This window comes from Lithobates pipiens, unplaced genomic scaffold (genome assembly GCF_037356315.1).
Source record: "Lithobates pipiens isolate NorthernLeopardFrog02 unplaced genomic scaffold, aLitPip1_a1.2 Scaffold_117, whole genome shotgun sequence".
NCBI lineage: Eukaryota > Metazoa > Chordata > Amphibia > Anura > Ranidae > Lithobates > Lithobates pipiens.
Window position 1 is genome coordinate 382,059 of NW_027507704.1, and position 26,627 is coordinate 408,685.

The 26,627-nt window shown below is 52.6% G+C and overlaps 1 protein-coding gene across 1 annotated transcript in view; it reads right to left on the reverse strand.

The window, feature by feature from the left end:
• Positions 1–844: 844 nt before the first annotated feature.
• Positions 845–26,627, reverse strand: part of LOC143973800 (rho-related GTP-binding protein RhoG-like) — a 42,993-nt gene continuing 17,210 nt past the window's right edge. Inside the window, exon 2 of the mRNA XM_077474657.1 lies at positions 845–6,010. Within this exon, the coding sequence (XP_077330783.1) occupies positions 5,407–5,982 (576 nt within the window). The 5' untranslated portion in view covers positions 5,983–6,010 and the 3' untranslated portion in view covers positions 845–5,406. The remainder of the gene's footprint in view (positions 6,011–26,627) is intronic.

Genomic DNA, 26,627 nt, shown 5'->3' on the forward strand with positions numbered 1-26,627 from the left:
ATCACTTACTGGTCATTCATGACATTTCTGATTGATCCCGTCATCTATACAAAACTTGATTGTTCTGGACTTGCTTGCTTGGTATACCCTTCGAAAAAGGGATGTTACCTTCCTGGTGTAGTGCATAGTAAACCTTATTGTTTTTTTTTAATTAAAGAAATAAAGAATTAAAACAAAAATGGAAAAGAAAGGGGGACAAGTGGAGAAGGTAGAGAAGAAGAGAGAGGTCAAGAGAAGGGTGGAAGGAAGGGAAGGATGAGGAAATGGTGGACTGGATGTAGGAGGAGGAAAGCCCCACAAACAGGATCTATGAAGTCCACATTCCATTTTATTCAAACTCTTAAATCATAAAACACCAACATGTTTTGGGTGTTCAGAGCGCCCCCTCCATCTGGGGATGGTACTACCGAACAAAGCGTGTACTGGATTGATATAATTAGAGTGATCCTGAGGGGTAATTAGTCTGATGATGGCTCCAGATACCGGCACAGTCATCAGACTGATCACCGAATATGGCTCCAGATACCGGCACAGTCATCAGACTGATCACCGAATATGGCTCCAGATACTGGCACAGTCATCAGACTGATCACCGAATATGGCTCCAGATACCGGCACAGTCATCAGACCGATCACCGAATATGGCTCCAGATACCGGCACAGTGGCTCACCGAATATGGCTCCAGATACCGGCACAGTCTTCAGACTGATCACCAATTAATAAATACTTCATCAATAGAATTGGATTTGTTTGCCTGGGGTTCAGGGTTCATACTTATAATCCAACCTCCCTTCTATAAAATGAACATTCTTTATTTGGTGAGACTTGATCAGACACACAACGATATATTAATATTCTTTATTCAGAAATAGTGATAGAGAAAACAGCGGCTACGAGGCGTATAACAGGAACATCGCAATCTGAATACGGACAATACACAAACCATGGAACCCTGAGTTAGATGCTGATGGCTGAGTAGATAAAATATCAGACTTTTCATCTTCTGCTATAACACCTTCCTTCCATACTTCTTTTATTCTAATCGTCTCCTCAACACTTTTAATGTGCCCATAGATATAAGACAATTGTGGACCAGTCTTGTCATCGGTCATATCAGGTAAGGACTGTATGTCTATGGACTTCCCCAATCTGTCCAGACACCCCTGAGGCTAAGCCGGAATGTTTCCTTCGTTCTCCAGAACTAAGCCGGTCATGGGGATGTCTGTGATAGGTAAACCAGTATGCTTGACCAATGTAGATTGTGTATGTTTATGTCAGTCCATAGAACATCTTACATCTATGGGCACCTTCATGTATCTATCCATGAATACTATTAATGCCTCACTTACACAGATCTATAAAAATATACATAGTGGCCTGTAAGCCAGAAAGAGATGTTTATGTTCAAAAAGGTTTAACAAACAGACATACTGTATTCCTGTGGTCTGATATATCAAATAAAACATAAAGGTTTGGCAAACTAAGCCAAGAAACATGAACAATCCATGAGGGTTTTATGAGGGTTCTTTGAGACTTCCACAAAGTTTCCTTGAGGGTACGATGAAGGTTTTATGAGGGTTCCACAAGGATTTCATTAGGGCTATTTGAGGGCTCCATAATGATTCCATGAGGGTTTAATAAAGGATCCATGAGAGTTTTATGAAAGTTCCTCAAAGATTTCATGAGGGTTTTATGAATGTTCCACAAATACTTCATGATGGTTTCATGAAAGTTCCATGAGGATTCATTGAGGGTTTAATCAAAGTTGCATGAGGATTCATTGAGGGATTTATGAAAGTTCCATGAGGATTCATTGAGGGATTTATGGAAGTTCCATGAGGATTCATTGAGGGATTTATGAAAATTCCATGAGGATTCATTGAGGGTTTAATCAAAGTTACATAAGGATTTCTTGAGGGTTTATGAAAATTTTATGAGGATTCATTGAGGGTTTTAAGAAAGTTCTGTGAGGATTCATTGAGGGATTTATGAAAATTCCATGAGGATTCATTAAAGGTTCACTGAGTATTCCATGAGAGTTTTATGAAAGTTCCACAAATATTTCATGAGGGTTTTATGAAAGTTCCACAAATATTTCATGAGAATTTTTATGAAAGTTCCTTAAAGTTGCCTTGAGGGTTTTATGAAAATTCTATGTGGATTCCTTAAGAGTTTCATGAAAGTTCCAAGAAGATTCCTTGAGGATTTTATGAAAATTTCAAGAGGATTTATTAAGAGTTTAATGAATATTCCACAAGGATTCAATGAAGGTCTATGAAGGTTCATAAAAAATGCACAAGGATTCCAAGAAGGTTTTATGAGGGTTCCACAATGATTCCATAAGGGTTCAATGAAGATGCCATGAGGGTTTTATGAAAGTTCCACAATTATTTAATGAAGGTGTTATGAAAGTTCCACAAATATTTCATGAGAGTTTTATGAAAGTTCCTTAAGGTATCCTTGAGGGTTTTTTGAATGTTCCATCATGTTTCCTTGAGGGTTTTATGAAAATTACATGAGGATTTCTTGAGGGTTTTATGAAAATTTAATGAGGATTCATTGAGGGTTTTAAGAAAGTTCTGTGAGGATTCATTGAGGGATTTATGAAAATTCCATGAGGATTCATTAAAGGTTCACTGAGTATTCCATGAGGGTTTTATGAAAGTTCCACAAATATTTCATGAGGGTTTTATGAAAGTTCCACAAATATTTCATGAGGGTTTTATGAAAGTTCCACAAATATTTCATGAGAATTTTTATGAAAGTTCCTTAAAGATGCCTTGAGGGTTTTATGAAAATTCCATGAGGTTGCCTTGAGGGTTTTATGAAAATTCTATGTGGATTCCTTAAGAGTTTTATGAAAGTTCCAAGAAGATTCCTTGAGGATTTTATGAAAATTTCAAGAGGATTTATTAAGAGTTTAATGAATATTCCACAAGGATTCATTAAAGGTCTATGAAGGTTCATAAAAAATGCACAAGGATTTCAAGAAGGTTTTATGAGGGTTCCCCAATGATTCCATAAGGGTTCAATAAAGATGTCATGAGGGTTTTATGAAAGTTCCACAATTATTTAATGAAGGTTTTATGGAAGTTCCACAAATATTTCATGAGAGTTTTATGAAAGTTCCTTAAGGTATCCTTGAGGGTTTTTTGAATGTTCCATGATGTTTCCTTGAGGGTTTTATGAACATTCCATGGTGATTGCTTGAGGGTTTTATGAAAATTGCATGAGGATTCCGTGTAGGTTTTCTGAAAGTTCTATGAGGATTCCTTGAGCGTTTTATTAAGTTTCAAGAAGATTCATTGAGGGTTTTAGGAATATTCCATGAGTATTCATTTGGGAGTTTATGAGGGTTCATAAAAATGTCTAGAAAGAAACTAGAAGATTTTGTCATATGGTGGTTATTGTAGCTTATCAGTGACATCCCCCATTAAATATCCATTATCTGTTGACACTTGTTAAGCAGTGAAGAAGTCACTTCTCATCTCTTTCTCCTAAGTCCAGAATCCACTTGTCTTCAATTGTGCCCAAAGAATTGGCATTCATTTTTATACTCCATCTTTATGACATCGACCATTATTCCCTTGGAGATTCGCTGTCCAAGGGCCTCGGCTATGGAATGCTCCACCAATCAACATCCGCCTGGAAGAAAATCACCTGGCTTTTTAGGAAAAAACTCAAGACCTTCCTCTTTTAGCAGATGATCAAAGCTCGTCACAGCGTCTAGAGGCGATTCAGTGCGCATTGTGCGCTATACAAGTATTTCATTCATTCATTATTCTGTTGTATCATCCTAAATGCATAAAGAGAGCTGTGTTGGTAGCCTGTGATGGAAGAAGCCATCCATCGCTCTACTTTTGTTCTTCAAAGTTGGGCCAAGACCAAATACAAAAATTGGGATTACTGCCAATGATTTAGTATTTGGCACCAGTTGAGAAATGCCCGCTCTCGTTAGTGCACACGTGTTGTAACAGAGTACCTGTATCTGTGGTTAGTACCTGGTGCTTCTTCAGTGTGACCCCCTAAATGTCCTGAAATTAGGCACAGTATGTACATTTCTATATCGGAGCTGTGACACCCCTCAATCCCCTCCTGTGTCCTTCAAAACTAACACCTCTCTGTGGTGCAGTATAAAAATTGTGGGCACGTGGGCTATTGAACATTTATCATTGCCGATTAGCTCTCTACCAATGGCAGATTCACTTTGGAGAAGGACTTCCATGTAAACAAAGTTTGTCCTATTCATCCCGGGTATTTTATTCATTGAAATGTTAAAATAATTACTATATTTATGCCAGTTACTAGTTTGGTTTTGTTTTCTTTAGATGAGGAAGCCACTAACATTCCAGACTCATATAGAGATTATTGCTGCCTTGTCTCTGGGGGTAAGGACACTCCATCTGTGCATCCTTACCTCGCCTCCATAGACAGCTGAGCTCCAGGCCCGTGGCACTGGGAAGTGTACATGCAGGGAGTTGCTGTTCCATGAAATTCTCTATCTTCAGCATCCATCAGACGTAGATTTCTGAAGTCCACATCATCCCAATGTTTGTGGAGCGTAATATAACATAAAAGCAGAAGAAAGTCCCTTTTGTGCCTTCTAAACTTAGACTGGGGAGGAAATTTGAGGAGCCATGATTGGGAGATACCAAGGGTGCACAATTCTGTGTTTGTTAAACCAGGAGCTTCGGAATCAGAAGAGAAGCTCATAAATGTCCTCCTTCAGACCGGACCACTTTTGGCATCATGCTCTACACGGGTCGTGGCCATTATGATGTTAAAATTCTTCATAAGTCTTGCCAGTTAAAGCCATAGGGACCCCTAAACTGCAAGCAGTTTTTCACAGGTTGTTTTCGCATTGAACTTTCAATATATGACCAGTTTAGATTGCAAATAGCATCAAGCAGAGTTCTTCCAAGTCTTCAAGCTTCACATATAGTAATATGGCTGCTGGTTTCTTCAAGAAGCAAAAAATGATAATTAAAAAGAAAACACGATTATGTTGCAAAACAAAATTGTAAAAATGCAGTATTGCGATAAAAATTTCTCATAATGTAAGAAGAATTTGCATAGTTCTGTACTTTCTATAACCTCAGCAGTCTCAGGTGGTGCCACACAAAACACGAGACATCTTCTTATATTCCATGAATGTTATGAGGTGCGAAATTTCATGCCCAACAACGGAACAGATAAAACCATTCTGTTTGGTGCTGTCTGAAATATTAAGCTCCATCTGGGGTTTCTTTGGTCTAATGAACATTTTACATAAGGAACAGTAAGGAAGAGTCTGTAATTTCGGTCCTTGAGGTCTACATAGGTTGTGGTTCTTCATGACAAAGTCACATAATCTGAGATCAACACAGGGAGATCACAGTGACCAGATCATCTTGGAGGCATTTTTTTCACAGTAAGAAGCATGGACTCTTCTTTTTTACTGGATTTGGGTTGAGAACGGCTCTCACTGATTCTGAGAAAACCTCTTTGATGCCATCTTGGTTCAGCGCTGAGCACTCCATGTACTTCACTGCGTGAATTTGCTTGGACAAGCTGACCCCTTGTTGGTGGGTGATCGGTAGCTGGTTCTGCTCTTTTAGCTTTTTGATGACATCTGGGTTGGTTCTTAGATCCTTCTTGGTGCCCACCAGGAGGATGGGAACGCTAGGGCAATGGTGGCCCACTTCAGGGTACCACTTGTGCTTGACGTTCTCGTAAGATGGAGGACTGGCAATGGAGAAGCAGATGATGAAGACATTAGTCTGGGGGTAAGACAATGTCCTTAGTCGGTCATACTCTTCTTGGCCAGCTGTATCCCACAAGTTCAGGCTCACGGTTTTTCCATCCACTGTACATTGGGCACTGTAGTTGTCAAACACTGTGGGGATGTACTCCTTGGGGAAAGCATTGGTTGTGTAACAGATGAGAAGACAAGTTTTCCCCACAGCTCCGTCCCCGACTACCACACACTTAATGCTCTGCATGGTCTCTGTTGTGTCCAGTTTCAGCAACCTGGAAAAGAGACATAAGAATGAAGTCAGGTGTACGAAACATCAACTTCGAACAAAACGGTCAACGATAAGAATACCTAAAACCAATATTTCATTTAAGCGGAGGATGGACAACCAACTGACTTCCTTATAATCATCAAGGACACCAGCTGCAAGATCTCCCCAAATTACTACAGAGACTTACACCTCTTGTAGAAGTCTGAGTAATCTAAATAAAGGAGAACCCCAACTCTTCAAAGACAGGAGAAGACCCCATCACAATAGGTTCAGTTTGTAGCTGGAAAATCAGAGTTTTGTAGAAGATTTTACCAACCTTCACCCATCAGCTTTGGTCTACAGACTCTTTGAACATGTGTTTTGTTTAAGCTGACATTCATATCATACATTTATACAATACAATAGCAAAAACGACTTCCATGGATACAATTTCCACGTCATTGACTTGGATTTATGCTGGATTTATGGATCCATCAAGGACATGGGGGTGGAAGTGCTGGTGTTTGTCATTTACAGGCTGCTACTACAGAGAAGTGGAGGGATGGCCCAGAAGGAAGCCTCTTCTAAAGATGATGCACAAGAAAGACCACAAACAGTTTGCTGAAGACAAGCAGACTAAGGAGATGGATTACTGGAACCATGTCCTGTGGTCTGATGAGACCAAGATAAAGGTATTTGGTGTCAGATGGTGACAAGCGTGTGTGGGGGCAACCAGGTGAGGAGGACAAAGACAAGTGTGTCTTGTCTACAGTCAGGCATGGTGGTGGGAGTGTCATGGTCTGGGGCTGCATGAGTGCTGCCGGCACTGGGGGGCTACAGATCATTGAGGGGACCATGAATGCCAACATGTACTGTGACATACTGAAGCAGAGCATGATCCCCTCCCTTCAGAGACTGGGCCGCAGGTCAGTATTCCAACATGATAACCCCCCCAAACACACCTCCAACACCACCACTGCCTTGCTAAAGAAGCTGAGGGTAAAGGTGATGGACTGGCCAAGCATGTCTCCAGACCTAAACCCTATTGATCATCTGTAGGACATCCTCAAACGGAAGGTGGAGGAGCGCAAGGTCTCCAACATCCACCAGCTCTGTGATGTTGTCATGGAGGAGGGGAAGAGGACTCCAGTGCCAGCCTGTAAAGCTCTGGTGAACTCCCTGCCCAATAGTTAAGGCAGTTATTTCAAGTACATCCTGCCTGAGGACTGGTGCCCAGAACTGGACAGTATACTCCAGGGGCGGCCGGACCAGAGTCTTGTAGAGGGGAGAATTATCGTTTTATATATATTCTTTTGGCTTTGTTAGGCTCAGCAAGGGCATGCAATGCAAAGCTGCTGCTATCATCTACTAAGACCCCCAGGTCCTTCTCCATCCTAGACCCCCCCAGAGGTTCTCCCCCCCAGTCTATAGATTGCATTCAGATTTTTGCCACCAAAATGCATTATTTTAAATTTTTCTACATTGAACCTCATTTGCCATGTAGTTGCCCCTCCCCCATTCATTTGTTCAGATCTTCTTGCAAGGTTTCCACATCCTGCAGAGAAGTTATTGCCCTGCTTAGCTTAGTATTGTCCCCAAATACAGAGATTGAGTTGTTTCCCCCATCCCCATCCTCCAGGTCATTTATGAACAAATTAAACAGGATTGGTCCCAGCACAGAACACTGGGGGACCCCACTACCCACCCCCAACCATTCTGAGTACTCCCTATCTATCACCACCCTCTGAACTCGCCCTTGTAGCCAGTTTTCAATCCATGTACTCACCCTATGGTCCATGCCAACGGATGACCATTCTGATCATTTGTTGGTTGGAAGTGAAGAATCGCTTTATTTCATGATAATAGAATATTCATACAGTAAAACATCTCCTTGTACTGAGCCAAATGCTTGTCCATCAGTAACTCCGCTGATGAGAAAGACGCACAGTCATTCATGGTTGGGAGATCTTGTGGTGTCCTTGGATGGGGTATCAATGAACTGTGTCCTTCATGGTTGGGAGATCTTGTGGTGTCCTGGGATGGGGTATCAATGAACTGTGTCATTCATGGTTGGGAGATCTTGTGGTGTCCTGGGATGGGGTATCAATGAACTGTGTCCTTCATGGTTGGGAGATCTTGTGGTGTCCTGGGATGGGGGATCAGTGAATTGTGTCATTCATGGTTTGGAGGTCTTCTGGTGTTCTGGGATGGGAGTCAGGGAAATGTGTCATTCATGGTTGGGAGATCTTCTGGTGTCCTGGGATGGGGGTCGGTGATCTGTGTCATTCATGGTTGGGAGATCTTGTGGTGTCCTGGGATGGGGGTCGGTGATCTGTGTCATTCATGGTTGGGAGATCTTGTGGTGTCCTGGGATGGGGGTCGGTGATCTGTGTCATTCATGGTTGGGAGATCTTGTGGTGTCCTGGGATGGGGGTCAGTGATCTGTCATTCATGGTTGGGAGATCTTGTGTCCTGGGATGGGGGTCGGTGATCTGTATCATTAATGGTTGGGAGATCTTGTGGTATCATGGGATGGGGGGTCGGTGATCTGTGTCATTCATGGTTGGGAGATCTTGTGGTGTCCTGGGATGGGGGTCGGTGATCTGTATCATTAATGGTTGGGAGATCTTGTGGTATCATGGGATGGGGGTCGGTGATCTGTGTCATTCATGGTTGGGAGATCTTGTGGTGTCCTGGGATGGGGGTCGGTGATCTGTATCATTAATGGTTGGGAGATCTTGTGGTATCATGGGATGGGGGTCGGTGATCTGTGTCATTCATGGTTGGGAGATCTTGTGGTGTCCTGGGATGGGGGTCGGTGATCTGTGTCATTCATGGTTGGGAGATCTTGTGGTGTCCTGGGATGGGGGTTGGTGATCTGTGTCATTCATGGTTGGGAGATCTTGTGGTGTCCTGGGATGGGGGTCGGTGATCTGTGTCATTCATGGTTGGGAGATCTTGTGGTGTCCTGGGATGGGGGTCAGTGATCTGTCATTCATGGTTGGGAGATCTTGTGTCCTGGGATGGGGGTCGGTGATCTGTATCATTAATGGTTGGGAGATCTTGTGGTATCATGGGATGGGGGGTCGGTGATCTGTGTCATTCATGGTTGGGAGATCTTGTGGTGTCCTGGGATGGGGGTCGGTGATCTGTGTCATTCATGGTTGGGAGATCTTGTGGTGTCCTGGGATGGGGGTCGGTGATCTGTGTCATTCATGGTTGGGAGATCTTGTGGTGTCCTGGGATGGGGATCAGTGATCTGTGTCATTCATGGTTGGGAGATCTTGTGGTGTCCTGGGATGGGGGTCGGTGATCTGTGTCATTCATGGTTGGGAGATCTTGTGGTGTCCTGGGATGGGGGTCGGTGATCTGTGTCATTCATGGTTGGGAGATCTTGTGGTGTCCTGGGATGGGGGATCAGTTATCTGTGTCATTCATGGTTGGGAGATCTTGTGGTGTCCTGGGATGGGGGTCGGTGATCTGTATCATTAATGGTTGGGAGATCTTGTGGTATCATGGGATGGGGATCAGTGATCTGTGTCATTCATGGTTGGGAGATCTTGTGGTGTCCTGGGATGGGGGTCGGTGATCTGTGTCATTCATGGTTGGGAGATCTTGTGGTGTCCTGGGATGGGGGTCGGTGATCTGTATCATTAATGGTTGGGAGATCTTGTGGTGTCATGGGATGGGGATCAGTGATCTGTGTCATTCATGGTTGGGAGATCTTGTGGTGTCCTGGGATGGGGGTCGGTGATCTGTATCATTAATGGTTGGGAGATCTTGTGGTATCATGGGATGGGGGTCGGTGATCTGTGTCATTCATGGTTGGGAGATCTTGTGGTGTCCTGGGATGGGGGTCGGTGATCTGTATCATTAATGGTTGGGAGATCTTGTGGTATCATGGGATGGGGGTCGGTGATCTGTGTCATTCATGGTTGGGAGATCTTGTGGTGTCCTGGGATGGGGGTCGGTGATCTGTGTCATTCATGGTTGGGAGATCTTGTGGTGTCCTGGGATGGGGGTTGGTGATCTGTGTCATTCATGGTTGGGAGATCTTGTGGTGTCCTGGGATGGGGGTCGGTGATCTGTGTCATTCATGGTTGGGAGATCTTGTGGTGTCCTGGGATGGGGGATCAGTTATCTGTGTCATTCATGGTTGGGAGATCTTGTGGTGTCCTGGGATGGGGGTCGGTGATCTGTATCATTAATGGTTGGGAGATCTTGTGGTATCATGGGATGGGGATCAGTGATCTGTGTCATTCATGGTTGGGAGATCTTGTGGTGTCCTGGGATGGGGGTCGGTGATCTGTGTCATTCATGGTTGGGAGATCTTGTGGTGTCCTGGGATGGGGGTCGGTGATCTGTGTCATTCATGGTTGGGAGATCTTGTGGTGTCCTGGGATGGGGGATCAGTTATCTGTGTCATTCATGGTTGGGAGATCTTGTGGTGTCCTGGGATGGGGGTCGGTGATCTGTATCATTAATGGTTGGGAGATCTTGTGGTATCATGGGATGGGGATCAGTGATCTGTATCATTAATGGTTGGGAGATCTTGTGGTGTCCTGGGATGGGGGTCGGTGATCTGTGTCATTCATGGTTGGGAGATCTTGTGGTGTCCTGGGATGGGGGATCAGTTATCTGTGTCATTCATGGTTGGGAGATCTTGTGGTGTCCTGGGATGGGGGTCGGTGATCTGTATCATTAATGGTTGGGAGATCTTGTGGTATCATGGGATGGGGATCAGTGATCTGTGTCATTCATGGTTGGGAGATCTTGTGGTGTCCTGGGATGGGGGTCGGTGATCTGTGTCATTCATGTTTGGGAGATCTTGTGGTGTCCTGGGATGGGGGTCGGTGATTTGTATCATTAATGGTTGGGAGATCTTGTGGTGTCATGGGATGGGGATCAGTGATCTGTGTCATTCATGGTTGGGAGATCTTGTGGTGTCCTGGGATGGGGGTCGGTGATCTGTATCATTAATGGTTGGGAGATCTTGTGGTATCATGGGATGGGGGTCGGTGATCTGTGTCATTCATGGTTGGGAGATCTTGTGGTGTCCTGGGATGGGGGTCGGTGATCTGTGTCATTCATGGTTGGGAGATCTTGTGGTGTCCTGGGATGGGGGTTGGTGATCTGTGTCATTCATGGTTGGGAGATCTTGTGGTGTCCTGGGATGGGGGTCGGTGATCTGTGTCATTCATGGTTGGGAGATCTTGTGGTGTCCTGGGATGGGGGATCAGTTATCTGTGTCATTCATGGTTGGGAGATCTTGTGGTGTCCTGGGATGGGGGTCGGTGATCTGTATCATTAATGGTTGGGAGATCTTGTGGTATCATGGGATGGGGATCAGTGATCTGTGTCATTCATGGTTGGGAGATCTTGTGGTGTCCTGGGATGGGGGTCGGTGATCTGTGTCATTCATGGTTGGGAGATCTTGTGGTGTCCTGGGATGGGGGTCGGTGATCTGTATCATTAATGGTTGGGAGATCTTGTGGTGTCATGGGATGGGGATCAGTGATCTGTGTCATTCATGGTTGGGAGATCTTGTGGTGTCCTGGGATGGGGGTCGGTGATCTGTATCATTAATGGTTGGGAGATCTTGTGGTATCATGGGATGGGGGTCGGTGATCTGTGTCATTCATGGTTGGGAGATCTTGTGGTGTCCTGGGATGGGGGTCGGTGATCTGTATCATTAATGGTTGGGAGATCTTGTGGTATCATGGGATGGGGGTCGGTGATCTGTGTCATTCATGGTTGGGAGATCTTGTGGTGTCCTGGGATGGGGGTCGGTGATCTGTGTCATTCATGGTTGGGAGATCTTGTGGTGTCCTGGGATGGGGGATCAGTTATCTGTGTCATTCATGGTTGGGAGATCTTGTGGTGTCCTGGGATGGGGGTCAGTGAACTGTGTCATTCATGGTTGGGAGATCTTGTGGTGTCCTGGGATGGGGGTCGGTGATCTGTATCATTAATGGTTGGGAGATCTTGTGGTGTCCTGGGATGGGGGTCGGTGATCTGTGTCATTCATGGTTGGGAGATCTTGTGGTGTCCTGGGATGGGGGTCGGTGATCTGTGTCATTCATGGTTGGGAGATCTTGTGGTGTCCTGGGATGGGGGTCGGTGATCTGTATCATTAATGGTTGGGAGATCTTGTGGTGTCCTGGGATGGGGGTCGGTGATCTGTGTCATTCATGGTTGGGAGATCTTGTGGTGTCCTGGGATGGGGGTCGGTGATCTGTGTCATTCATGGTTGGGAGATCTTGTGGTGTCCTGGGATGGGGGTCGGTGATCTGTGTCATTCATGGTTGGGAGATCTTGTGGTGTCCTGGGATGGGGGTCGGTGATCTGTATCATTAATGGTTGGGAGATCTTGTGGTGTCCTGGGATGGGGGTCGGTGATCTGTGTCATTCATGGTTGGGAGATCTTGTGGTGTCCTGGGATGGGGGATCAGTGAACTGTATCATTAATGGTTGGGAGATCTTGTGGTGTCCTGGGATGGGGGTCAGTGAACTGTCATTCATGGTTGGGAGATCTTGTGGTGTCCTGGGATGGGGGTCGGTGATCTGTGTCATTCATGGTTGGGAGATCTTGTGGTGTCCTGGGATGGGGGATCAGTGAACTGTATCATTAATGGTTGGGAGATCTTGTGGTGTCCTGGGATGGGGGTCAGTGAACTGTCATTCATGGTTGGGAGATCTTGTGGTGTCCTGGGATGGGGGATCAGTGATCTGTCATTCATGGTTGGGAGATCCTGTGGTATCATGGGATGGGGGTCGGTGAACTGTGTCATTCATTGTTATAAGTACCTTTGGTGTCCTGTAACTCAGTTTCATCACTTCAGCTTTCCAGAAATATTTTACCAGTAAAGAATGTGAAGAAATCCCCTTCACTATTTCCTGACAACCACAAAGAGGAAGTTCCATGTGACACTCTGTGGCCACTTCCTCATTTCACACAACTTCCTCCTGACTATATCTGCTTAACCCCGTCACACCAGATCTTCCTGACTCTTCAAAAATAGAATCTCCAGCTCTATATATAAAACCTCGGAGGAAAGCGCCTTCCTTCCATGTCTCCCTGTGATGGTGACTTTGGTGGATCTGGCTTGGTGGTTAGCAGGCTGGCCTTGCTGCCCTGGGTCCCTGAGCTTAATTCCCAGCAGGAATCACAAAACAGATGATGTGGCATTGACCACAGTGGTCACTTTGCAGGTTAACATTATTTATATTGTTCCTTTTATTTAGGTGTCGGGGGTCAGAGGTCAGAGGTCATCTGGTGCCCCATCTCTTGCCTGAATTGGAAGGCTGTGTGTAAGTTCGACCAGCTGATAGGCTTGTTAATGTGACCACTGACCCTCTGATTGGCTACAACAGTATTTCTGATAAGTACAGTATATTCTTTATAAGTGAACCTGTCAGAAAAATCCCTGAGCACCCTTCCATACTACCTACCCTCCGATGCCTATACCTTCACTGCCTCTTCTCCGCCGCCATCACATTCCTTGCAAAGTCATTGACAATTGTCATCAATAGCTAACTTCCATTGGGCCACTGAATGGGATGCCTGCACTCCCCTGTGTGACAGCACTTGGCCTGGGAGGTGGCTCTTGGGCCCCAACTGGTGAATTTGTGGTGGAGATGAGTCACATGGTCACAAATGGAGATGGATCACATGGTCACAGATTGAGATGGGTCATGTGTTGACAAATGGAGATGGGTCATGTGGGGATTTTTGGAGACAGGTCACATGATCACAGATGGAGATAGATCACCTGGTGACAGATGGAGAGGGGGCACGTGGTTACAGATGGAGACAAGTCACATGGTGCCATTTGGAGACGGGTCACGTGGTGGCAGGTGGAGACGGGTCACGTGGTGACAGATGGAGGTGGGTCACTTGGTCACAGATGGCAACAAGTCACATGTGACAGATGGAGACAGGTCATGTGGTGACAGATGGAGACGGGTCATATGTTGGCAGGTGGAGACGAGTCACGTGATGACAGGTGGAGATGGGTCACGTAGTGACGGATGGAGATGGGTCATGTGGGGATATGTGGAGATGGGTCACATAATCAGGTGGAGATGGGTCACGTGGTGACAGATGGAGATGGGTCACGTGGTGACAGATGGAGACGGGTCACATGATGACAGGTGTAGACGGGTCACGTGGTGCTAGGTGGAGGCGGGTCACGTTGTGGCAGATGGAGACGGGTCACGTGGTGAAAGGTGGAAATGGGTTACGTGGAGACGGGTCACGTGGAGACAGGTGGAGATGGGTCACGTGGAGACAGGTGGAGACGGGTCACGTGGAGACAGGTGGAGACGGGTCACGTGGAGACAGGTGGAGACGGGTCACGTGGTGACAGGTGGAGACGGGTCACGTGGAGACAGGTGGAGACGGGTCACGTGGAGACAGGTGGAGCCGGGTCACGTGGAGACAGGTGGAGACGGGTCACGTGGTGACAGATGGAGACGAGTCACGTGGTGACAGATGGAGACGGGTCACGTGCAGTCAGATGGAGACGGGTCATGTGGAGACGGGTCACGTGGAGACAGATGGAGACGGGTCACGTGGAGACGGGTCACGTGGAGACAGATGGAGACGGGTCACGTGGAGACGGGTCGCATGGAGACAGCTGGAGATGGGTCACGTGGTGACATGGAGACGGGTCACGTTGTGACAGATGGAGACGGGTCACATGGTGCTAGGTGGAGACGGGTCACGTGGTGACAGATGGAGACGGCTCACGTGGTGACAGATGGAGACGGGTCACGTGGAGACAGGTGGAGACGGGTCACGTGGAGACAGGTGGAGACGGGTCACGTGGTGACAGGTGGAGACGGGTCACGTGGTGACAGGTGGAGACGGGTCACGTGGTGACAGGTGGAGACGGGTCACTTGGAGACAGGTGTAGAAGGGTCACGTGGAGACAGGTGGAGCCGGGTCACGTGGAGACAGGTGGAGACGGGTCACGTGGAGACGGGTCACGTGGAGACAGGTGGAGCCGGGTCACGTGGAGACAGGTGGAGACGGGTCACGTGGAGACAGGTGGAGACGGGTCACGTGGAGACAGGTGGAGCCGGGTCACGTGGAGACAGGTGGAGCCGGGTCACGTGGTGACAGATGGAGACGGGTCACGTGGTGACAGATGAAGACGGGTCACGTGGTGACAGATGGAGACGGGTCACGTGGAGTCAGATGGAGACGGATCACGTGGAGACGGGTCACGTGGAGACAGGTGGAGACGGGTCACATGGAGACAGGTGGAGCCGGGTCACGTGGAGACAGGTGGAGCCGGGTCACGTGGTGACAGATGGAGACGGGTCACGTGGTGACAGATGGAGACGGGTCACGTGGTGACAGATGGAGACGGGTCACGTGGAGTCAGATGGAGACGGATCACGTGGAGACGGGTCACGTGGAGACAGGTGGAGACGGGTCACATGGAGACAGGTGGAGCCGGGTCACGTGGAGACAGGTGGAGCCGGGTCACGTGGTGACAGGTGCAGACGGGTTTGTGGTGACAGATGGAGACGGGTCACGTGGTGACAGATGGAGACGGGTCACGTGGTGACAGATGGAGACGGGTCACGTGGAGACAGATGGAGACGGTTCACATGGAGACAGCTGGAGATGGGTCACGTGGTGACATGGAGACGAGTCACGTGGTGACATGGAGACGGGTCACGTGGTGACATGGAGACGGGTCATGTTGTGACAGATGGAGACGGGTCACGTTGTGACAGATGGAGACGGGTCACGTTGTGACAGATGGAGACGGGTCACGTGGAGACAGATGGAGACGGGTCACATGGAGACGGGTCACGTGGAGACAGATGGAGATGGGTCACGTGGAGACAGATGGAGACGGGTCATGTGGAGACAGATGGAGACGGGTTACATGGAGACGGGTCACGTGGAGACAGATGGAGACGGGTCACTTGGAGACAGGTGTAGAAGGGTCACGTGGAGACAGGTGGAGCCGGGTCACGTGGAGACAGGTGGAGACGGGTCACGTGGAGACAGGTGGAGACGGGTCACGTGGAGACAGGTGGAGACGGGTCACGTGGAGACAGATGGAGACAGGTCACGTGGAGACAGGTGGAGACAGGTCACATGGTGACTGATGGAGAGGGGTCACGTGGTGACTGATGGAGAGGGGTCACGTGGTGCCAGGTGGAGACGGGTCACGTGGTGCCAGGTGGAGACGGGTCACGTGTTGACAGGTGGAGACGGGTCACGTGAGGACAGGTGGAGACGGGTCACGTGGTGCCTGGTGGAGACGAATCACGTAATGAACGGTGGGGACGGGTCACATGATGACAGGTGGAGACGGGTCACGTGGTGACAGGTGGAGACGGGTCACGTGGAGACAGATGGAGACGGGTCACATGGAGACAGGTAGAGATGGGTCACGTGGTGACAGGTTGAGACAGGTCACGTTTTGACAGGTGGAGACGGGTCACGTGGTGCCTGGTGGAGATGAATCACGTTGTGACAGGTGGAGACGAGTCACGTGGTGACAGGTGGAGACGGGTCACGTGGTGACAGGTGGAGACGGGTCACGTGGTGACAGGTGGAGACGGGTCACGTGGTGACAGGTGGAGACGGGTTACGTGGTGACGGATGGAGATGGGTCACGTGGGGATATGTGGAGATGGGTCACGTGGAGACAGGTGGAGATGGGTCACGTGGTGACAGGTGGAGATGGGTCACGTGGTGACAGGTGGAGATGGGTCACGTGGTGACAGGTGGAGATGGGTCACGTGATGAAAGGTGGAGACGGTTCACATTGTGACAGGTGGAGAAGGGTCACGTGGAGACGGGTCATGTGGAGACAGGTGTAGACAGGTCATGTGGAGACAGGTGTAGACAGGTCACGTGGTGAAAGGTGGAGATGAGCCACGTGATGACAGGTGGAGACGGGTCACTTGATGACAGGTGGAGACGGGTCACGTGATGACAGGTGGAGACGGGTCACGTGGTGACAGGTGGAGACGGGACATGTGGTGACAGGTGGAGACGGGACACGTGGAGGCGGGTGTAGACAGGTCACGTGGTGACAGATGGAGACAGGTCACGTGGTGACAGGTGGAGATGGGCCACGTGGATACAGGTGTAGACGGGTCACGTGATGACAGGTGGAGACGAGTCACGTGGTGACGGATGGAGATGGGTCATGTGGGGATATGTGCAGATGGGTCACATGATCACAGGTGGAGATGGGTCACATGGAGACGGGTCACGTGGTGACAGGTGGAGACGGGTCACATGGTGACAGGTGGAGACGAGTCACGTGGTGACATGGAGACAGGTCACGTGGTGACATGGAGACAGGTCACGTGGTGACAGGTGGAGATGGGTCACGTGGTGACAGGTGGAGATGGGTCACGTGGTGACAGGTGGAGATGGGTCACGTGATGACAGGTGGAGACGGGTCACATGGTGACAGGTGGAGAAGGGTCACGTGGTGACGGATGGAGATGGGTCATGTGGGGATATGTGGAGATGGGTCACATGATCACAGGTGGAGACGATCACATGGAGACGGGTCACGTGGTGACAGGTGGAGACGGGTCACATGGTGACAGGTGGAGACGAGTCACGTGGTGACAGGTGGAGACGGGTCACGTGGAGACAGGTGTAGACGGGTCACGTGGAGACAGGTGGAGACGGGTCACGTGGAGACAGGTGTAGACGGGTCACGTGGAGACAGATGGAGACGGGTCACGTGGTGACAGATGGAGACGGGTCACGTGGTGATAGATGGAGACGGGTCACGTGGTGACAGATGGAGACGGGTCACGTGGAGTCAGATGGAGACGGATCACGTGGAGACGGGTCACGTGGAGACAGGTGGAGACGGGTCACATGGTGACAGGTGGAGCCGGGTCACGTGGAGACAGGTGGAGCCGGGTCACGTGGTGACAGGTGGAGACGAGTCACGTGGTGACATGGAGACAGGTCACGTGGTGACAGGTGGAGATGGGTCACGTGGTGACAGGTGGAGATGGGTCACGTGGTGACAGGTGGAGATGGGTCACGTGATGACAGGTGGAGACGGGTCACATGGTGACAGGTGGAGAAGGGTCACGTGGAGACGGGTCACGTGGAGACAGGTGTAGACAGGTCACGTGGTGAAAGGTGGAGATGAGCCACGTGATGACAGGTGGAGACGGGTCACTTGATGACAGGTGGAGACGAGTCACGTGGTGACGGATGGAGATGGGTCATGTGGGGATATGTGGAGATGGGTCACATGATCACAGGTGGAGATGATCACATGGAGACGGGTCACGTGGTGACAGGTGGAGACGGGTCACATGGTGACAGGTGGAGACGGGTCACGTGGAGACAGGTGTAGACGGGTCACGTGGAGACAGGTCACGTGGAGACAGGTGTAGACGGGTCACGTGGAGACAGGTGGAGACGGGCCACGTGGAGAAAGGTGTAGACGGGTCACGTGGAGACAGGTGGAGACGGGTCACGTGGTGACAGGTGGAGACGGGTCACGTGGTGACAGGTGGAGACGGGTCACGTGGTGACAGGTGGAGACGGGTCACGTGATGACAGGTGGAGACGTGTCACGTGGTGACAGGTGGAGACGGGTCACGTGGTGACAGGTGGAGACGGGTCACTTGGAGACAGGTGTAGAAGGGTCACGTGATGACGGATGGAGATGGGTCACGTGGGGATATGTGGAGATGCGTCACATGATCACAGGTGGAGATGGGTCACATGGAGATGGGTCACGTGGTGACAGGTGGAGACGAGTCACGTGGTGACAGGTGGAGACGAGTCACGTGGTGACAGGTGGAGACGAGTCACGTGATGACAGGTGGAGACGGGTCACGTGGTGACAGGTGGAGACGGGTCACTTGGAGACAGGTGTAGAAGGGTCACGTGATGACGGATGGAGATGGGTCACGTGGGGATATGTGGAGATGGGTCACATGATCACAGGTGGAGATGGGTCACATGGAGATGGGTCACGTGGTGACAGGTGAAGACGAGTCACGTGATGACAGGTGGAGACGGGTCACGTGGTGACAGGTGGAGACGGGGTCACGTGGTGACAGGTGGAGACGGGTCACGTGGTGACAGGTGGAGACGGGTCACGTGGTGACAGGTGGAGACGGGTCACGTGGTGACAGGTGGATACTGGTCACGTGGTGACAGGTGGAGACGGGTCACGTGGTGACAGGTGGAGACGGGTCACGTGGTGACAGGTGGAGGTGGGTCCCGTGGTGATAGATGGAGACGGGTCACGTGGAGGCGGGTGTAGATGAGTCACGTGATGACAGATGGAGACGGGTCACGTGATGACAGATGGAGACGGGTCACGTGGTGACAGGTGGAGACGGGTCACGTGGTGACAGGTGGAGACGGGTCACGTGGAGACAGGTGTAGAAGGGTCACGTGATGACGGATGGAGATGGGTCACGTGGGGATATGTGGAGATGGGTCACATGATCACAGGTGGAGATGGGTCACATGGAGATGGGTCACGTGGTGACAGGTGGAGACGGGTCACGTGGTGACAGGTGGAGATGGGTCACATGGAGATGGGTCACGTGGTGACAGGTGGAGATGGGTCACGTGGTGACAGGTGGAGATGGGTCACGTGGGGATATGTGGAGATGGGTCACATGATCACAGGTGGAGATGGGTCACATGGAGATGGGTCACGTGGTGACAGGTGGAGACGGGTCACGTGGTGACAGGTGGAGATGGGTCACATGGAGATGGGTCACGTGGTGACAGGTGGAGACGGGTCACGTGGTGACAGGTGGAGATGAGTCACGTGGTGACAGATGGAGATGAGTCACGTGGTGACGGATGGAGACGGGATTAAATGGTCACAAACTCAAGGATGAAGTAGGAGAATTTATGGTTGTTGTAGGTCTCGTCTCCGGGGATTTGTTGGGTTGGAGATTTTTGGGGGTTTTACTTTAAAGGGAAGCTTTTAGAAGGGTACATTGAAGATTTCATTGTTTTATTTTTTAGGAAGGGTGAAAATTGGGGGCTGAATCTTTCCTCGTCCTCCTGCAGGAGGTATGAAGTATGAAGTTTGATTGGCCGCAATCACTGTCACTGCAAACCCGCCATCTCCTCCAGGGAAATCCATGGCCATTGCGAGGTCATGTGACTTTCCGGGAGACTTTGATCCTGATGGTGGCCTCCCTGTGAGCAGAATTTGGTGGTCAGGAAGTTTGCAGAGATTTCTGTCCCTCTGAAGTGTGTGGAATGAGCAGGAAGCTCCGGATCCTGCCGGTCTGGGAAAATTCCAGAGTTCACAGTTGCTGGTGGGAGGTTTATAATCGGGACTTCTAGTGGTTGGGAATCATGGACCTGGAACGGACTTGTCTACACACAGTCACACCAAAGTCCGAGGGATTGGACCGTGATGACGTATGACCGGACTAGAATAAGGAAGTTCATAGCCAATAGCTGCCCTCGCATCGGGTTTCGACCGTTGGACCAGCACACAGACGATGGATTTTTCCAGCGGTCTCCAGTCCGTCAGAAAGATTTGAAAGATGTTCTAAATCTAAAGTCCGTCCGATGGAGCCCACACACCATCGAATTGTCCGGATTCGCTCCGTCGGACCTTTGCTGTAGAAAAGTCTGGCGGTGTGTACGCGGCATAAGAGTCAGGGAAGATATTAAAAAACATTTTCCCGCTGGAATTATGTTAAGGGGAAGACGCCTGAAGTCCAAAACGGCCAATACTGGGGGCAAAACATCACATATATTAGCGCTGGGCTTTACCCCCATTGGAGGGCTGGAGGTCGTTACTGTTTTAATGAATCGGTCATCATTGTGTGCTGTTGATAAATGTATACCCTGTTAGGGTTCTTGTCAGTGTCGGGGATACACTCGGGGTCAGTGTCGGGGATACACTCGGGGTCGATGTCGGGGATACACTCGGGGTCGATGTCGAGGATACACTCGGGGTCGGTGTCGGGGTTACACTCGGGGTCGGTGTCGGGGTTACACTCGGGGTCGGTGTCGAGGTTACACTCGGGGTCGGTGTCGAGGTTACACTCGGGGTCGGTGTCGGGGATACACTCGGGGTCGGTGTCGGGGATACACTCGGGGTCGGTGTCGGGGATACACTCGGGGTCGGTTTCAGGGATACACTCGGGGTCGGTTTCGGGGATACACTCGGGGGTCGGTGTCGGGGATACACTCGGGGGTCGGTGTCGGGGATACACTCGGGGTCGGTGTCGGGGATACACTCGGGGTCGGTGTCGGGGATACACTCGGGGTCGGTTTCGGGGATACACTCGGGGGTCGGTGTCGGGGATACACTCGGGGGTCGGTGTCGGGGATACACTCGGGGGTCGGTGTCGGGGATACACTCGGGGGTCGGTGTCGGGGATACACTCGGGGTCGGTGTCGGGGATACACTCGGGGTCGGTGTTGTGGATTCACTCGAGGTCGGTGTCGGGGTTACACTCGGGGTCGGGGTTACACTCGGGGTCGGTGTCGGGGTAACACTCGGGGTCGGTGTCGGGGTAACACTCGGGGTCGGATGTCGGGGTTACATTTGGGGTCGGATGTCGGGGTTACACTCGGGGTTGGGGATACACTCGGGGTCGGTGTCAGGGATACACTCGGGTCGGTGTCGGGGATACACTCGGGGTCGGTGTCGGGGTAACACTCGGGGTCGGATGTCGGGGTTACACTCGGAGTCGGTTTCGGGGATACACTCGGGGTCGGTGTCGGGGATACACTCGGTGTTGGGGATACACTCAAGGTCAGTGTCGGGGTAACACTCGGTGTCGGGGTTACACTCAGGGTCGGTGTCGGGGATACACTCGGGGTCAGTGTCGGGGATACACTTGGGGTCGGTGTTGGGGTAACACTCGGGGTCGGTGTTGGGGTTACACTCGAGGTCGGTGTCAGGGTTACACTCGGGGTCGGTGTCGGGGATACACTCGGGGTCGGTGTCGGGGATACACTCGGGGTCGGTGTCGGGGATACACTTGGGGTCGGTGTCGGGGTAACACTCGGGTCGGTGTCGGGGATACACTCGGGGTCGGTGTCGGGGATACACTCGGGGTCGGTGTCGGGGATACACTCGGTGTCGGGGTTACACTCGGGGTCGGTGTCGGGGTAACACTTGGGGTCGGTATCGGGGATGCACTCGGGGTTGGTGTCGGGGTAACACTCGGGGTCGGTGTCGAGGTTACACTCGGGGTCGGTGTCGAGGTTACACTCGGGGTCGGTGTGGAGGTAACACTCGGGGTCGGTGTCGGGGATACACTTGGGGTCGGTGTCGGGGATACACTTGGGGTCGGTGTCGGGGATACACTTGGGGTCGGTGTCGGGGATACACCCGGGGTCGGTGTCGGGAATACACTCGGGGTCGGTGTCGGGGTTACACATTCGGGGTCAGTGTCGGGGTAACACTCGGGGTCGGTATCGGGGATACACTCGGGGTCGGGGTAACACTCGGGGTCGGTGTCGGGGTAACACTCGGGGTCGGTGTCGGGGTAACACTCGGTCGGTGTCGGGGATACACTCGGGGGCGGGGTCGGGGATACACTCGGGGTCGGTGTCGAGGATACACTCGGGGTCGGTGTCAGGGTAACGCCCGGGGTCGGTGTCGGGGTAACACTCGGGGTCGGTGTCGGGGTAACACTCGGGGTTGGATGTCGGGGTTACACTCGGGGTCGGGGATACACTCGGGGTCGGTGTCAGGGATACACTCGGGGTCGGTGTCGGGGATACACTCGGGGTCGGTGTCGGGGTAACACTCGGGGTCGGATGTCGGGGTTACACTCGGGGTCGGATGTCGGGGTTACACTCGGGGTCGGTGTCGAGGTTACACTCGGGGTCGGTTTCGGGGATACACTCGGGGTCGGTTTCGGGGATACACTCGGGTCGGTGTCGGGGATACACTCGGGGTCGGTGTCGGGGATACACTCGGGGTCGGTGTCGGGGATACACTCGGGGTCGGTGTCGGGAATACACTCGGGGTCGGTGTCGGGGTTACACATTCGGGGTCAGTGTCGGGGTAACACTCGGGGTCGGTATCGGGGATACACTCGGGGTCGGGGTAACACTCGGGGTCGGTGTCGGGGTAACACTCGGGGTCGGTGTTGGGGTAACACTCGGGGTCGGTGTCGGGGATACACTCGGGATCGGTGTCGGGGATACACTCGGGGGTCGGTGTCAGGGATACACTCGAGATCGGTGTCGGGGATACACTCGGGGTCGGTGTCGGGGATACACTCGGGGTCAGTGTCGGGGATACACTCGGGGGTCGGTGTCGGGGTAACACTCAGGGTCGGTGTCGGGGTAACACTCGGGGTCGGTGTCGGGGTAACACTCGGGGTCGGTGTCGGGGATACACTCGGGGTCGGTGTCGGGGTAACACTCGGGGTCGGTGTCGGGGATACACTCGGGATCGGTGTCGGGGATACACTCGGGGGTCGGTGTCGGGGTAACACTCGGGGTCGGTGTCGGGGATACACTCGGGGTCGGTGTCGGGGTAACACTCGGGGTCGGTGTCGGGGATACACTCGGGGTCGGTGTCGGGGATACACTCGGGGTCGGTGTCGGGGATACACTCGGGGTCGGTGTCGGGGATACACTCGGGGTCGGTGTCGGGGATACACTCGGGGTCGGTGTCGGGGATACACTCGGTGTCGGGGTTACACTCGGGGTCGGTGTCGGGGTAACACTTGGGGTCGGTATCGGGGATGCACTCGGGGTTGGTGTCGGGGTAACACTCGGGGTCGGTGTCGAGGTTACACTCGGGGTCGGTGTGGAGGTAACACTCGGGGTCGGTGTCGGGGATACACTTGGGGTCGGTGTCGGGGATACACTTGGGGTCGGTGTCGGGGATACACTTGGGGTCGGTGTCGGGGATACACCCGGGGTCGGTGTCGGGAATACACTCGGGGTCGGTGTCGGGGTAACACTCGGGGTCGGTATCGGGGATACACTCGGGGTCGGGGTAACACTCGGGGTCGGTGTCGGGGTAACACTCGGGGTCGGTGTCGGGGTAACACTCGGGGTCGGTGTCGGGGTAACACTCGGTCGGTGTCGGGGATACACTCGGGGGCGGGGTCGGGGATACACTCGGGGTCGGTGTCGAGGATACACTCGGGGTCGGTGTCAGGGTAACGCCCGGGGTCGGTGTCGGGGTAACACTCGGGGTCGGTGTCGGGGTAACACTCGGGGTTGGATGTCGGGGTTACACTCGGGGTCGGGGATACACTCGGGGTCGGTGTCAGGGATACACTCGGGGTCGGTGTCGGGGATACACTCGGGGGTCGGTGTCGGGGATACACTCGGGGGTCGGTGTCGGGGTAACACTCGGGGTCGGATGTCGGGGTTACACTCGGGGTCGGATGTCGGGGTTACACTCGGGGTCGGTGTCGAGGTTACACTCGGGGTCGGTTTCGGGGATACACTCGGGGTCGGTTTCGGGGATACACTCGGGTCGGTGTCGGGGATACACTCGGGGTCGGTGTCGGGGTAACACTCGGGGTCGGATGTCGGGGTTACACTCGGGGTCGGATGTCGGGGTTACACTCGGGGTCGGTGTCGAGGTTACACTCGGGGTCGGTTTCGGGGATACACTCGGGGTCGGTTTCGGGGATACACTCGGGGTCGGTTTCGGGGATACACTCGGGTCGGTGTCGGGGATACACTCGGGGTCGGTGTCGGGGATACACTCGGGGTCAGTGTCGGGGATACACTCGGGGTCGGTGTCGGGAATACACTCGGGGTCGGTGTCGGGGTTACACATTCGGGGTCAGTGTCGGGGTAACACTCGGGGTCGGTATCGGGGATACACTCGGGGTCAGGGTAACACTCGGGGTCGGTGTCGGGGTAACACTCGGGGTCGGTGTTGGGGTAACACTCGGGGTCGGTGTCGGGGATACACTCGGGATCGGTGTCGGGGATACACTCGGGGGTCGGTGTCAGGGATACACTCGAGATCGGTGTCGGGGATACACTCGGGGTCGGTGTCGGGGATACACTCGGGGGTCGGGGTAACACTCAGGGTCGGTGTCGGGGTAACACTCGGGGTCGGTGTCGGGGTAACACTCGGGGTCGGTGTCGGGGATACACTCGGGGTCGGTGTCGGGGTAACACTCGGGGTCGGTGTCGGGGATACACTCGGGATCGGTGTCGAGGATACACTCGGGGGTCGGTGTCGGGGTAACACTCGGGGTCGGTGTCGGGGATACACTCGGGGTCGGTGTCGGGGTAACACTCGGGGTCGGTGTCGGGGATACACTCGGGGTCGGTGTCGGGGATACACTCGGGGGTCGGTGTCGGGGTAACACTCGGGATCGGTGTCGGGGATACACTCGGGGTCGGTGTCGGGGATACACTCGGGATCGGTGTCGGGGTAACACTCGGTGTCGGGGATACACTCGGGGTCGGTGTCGGGGATACACTCGGGATCGGTGTCGGGGATACACTCGGGGGTCGATGTCAGGGATACACTCGAGATCGGTGTCGGGGATACACTCGGGGTCGGTGTCGGGGTAACACTCGGGGTCGGTGTCGGGGATACACTCGGGATCGGTGTCGGGGATACACTCGGGGGTCGGTGTCGGGGATACACTCGGGGTCGGTGTCGGGGATACACTCGGGATCGGTGTCGGGGATACACTCGAGATCGGTGTCGGGGATACACTCGGGGTCGGTGTCGGGGTAACACTCGGGGTCGGTGTCGGGGTAACACTCGGGGTCGGTGTCGGGGATACACTCGGGGTCGGTGTCGGGGTAACACTCGGGGTCGGTGTCGGGGTAACACTCGGGGTCGGTGTCGGGGATACACTCGGGGTCGGTGTCGGGGTAACACTCAGGATCGGTGTCGGGGATACACTCGGGGTCGGTGTCGGGATACACTCGGGGGTCGGTGTCGGGGTAACACTCGGGATCGGTGTCGGGGATACACTCGGGGTCGGTGTCGGGATACACTCGGGGGTCGGTGTCGGGGATACACTCGGGGTCGGTGTCGGGGTAACACTCAGGATCGGTGTCGGGGATACACTCGGGGTCGGTGTCGGGATACACTCGGGGGTCGGTGTCGGGGATACACTCGGGGTCGGTGTCGGGGTAACACTCGGGATCGGTGTCGGGGATACACTCGGGGTCGGTGTCGGGATACACTCGGGGGTCGGTGTCGGGGTAACACTCGGGGTCGGTGTCGGGGATATACTCGGGGTCGGTGTCGGGGTAACACTCGGGGTCGGTGTCGGGGTAACACTCGGGGTCGGTGTCGGGGATACACTCGGGGTCGGTGTCGGGGTAACACTCGGGATCGGTTTCGGGGATACACTCGGGTCGGTGTCGGGGATACACTCGGGGTCGGTGTCGGGGATACACTCGGGGTCGGTGTCGGGGATACACTCGGGGTCGGTGTCGGGAATACACTCGGGGTCGGTGTCGGGGTTACACATTCGGGGTCAGTGTCGGGGTAACACTCGGGGTCGGTATCGGGGATACACTCGGGGTCAGGGTAACACTCGGGGTCGGTGTCGGGGTAACACTCGGGGTCGGTGTTGGGGTAACACTCGGGGTCGGTGTCGGGGATACACTCGGGATCGGTGTCAGGGATACACTCGAGATCGGTGTCGGGGATACACTCGGGGTCGGTGTC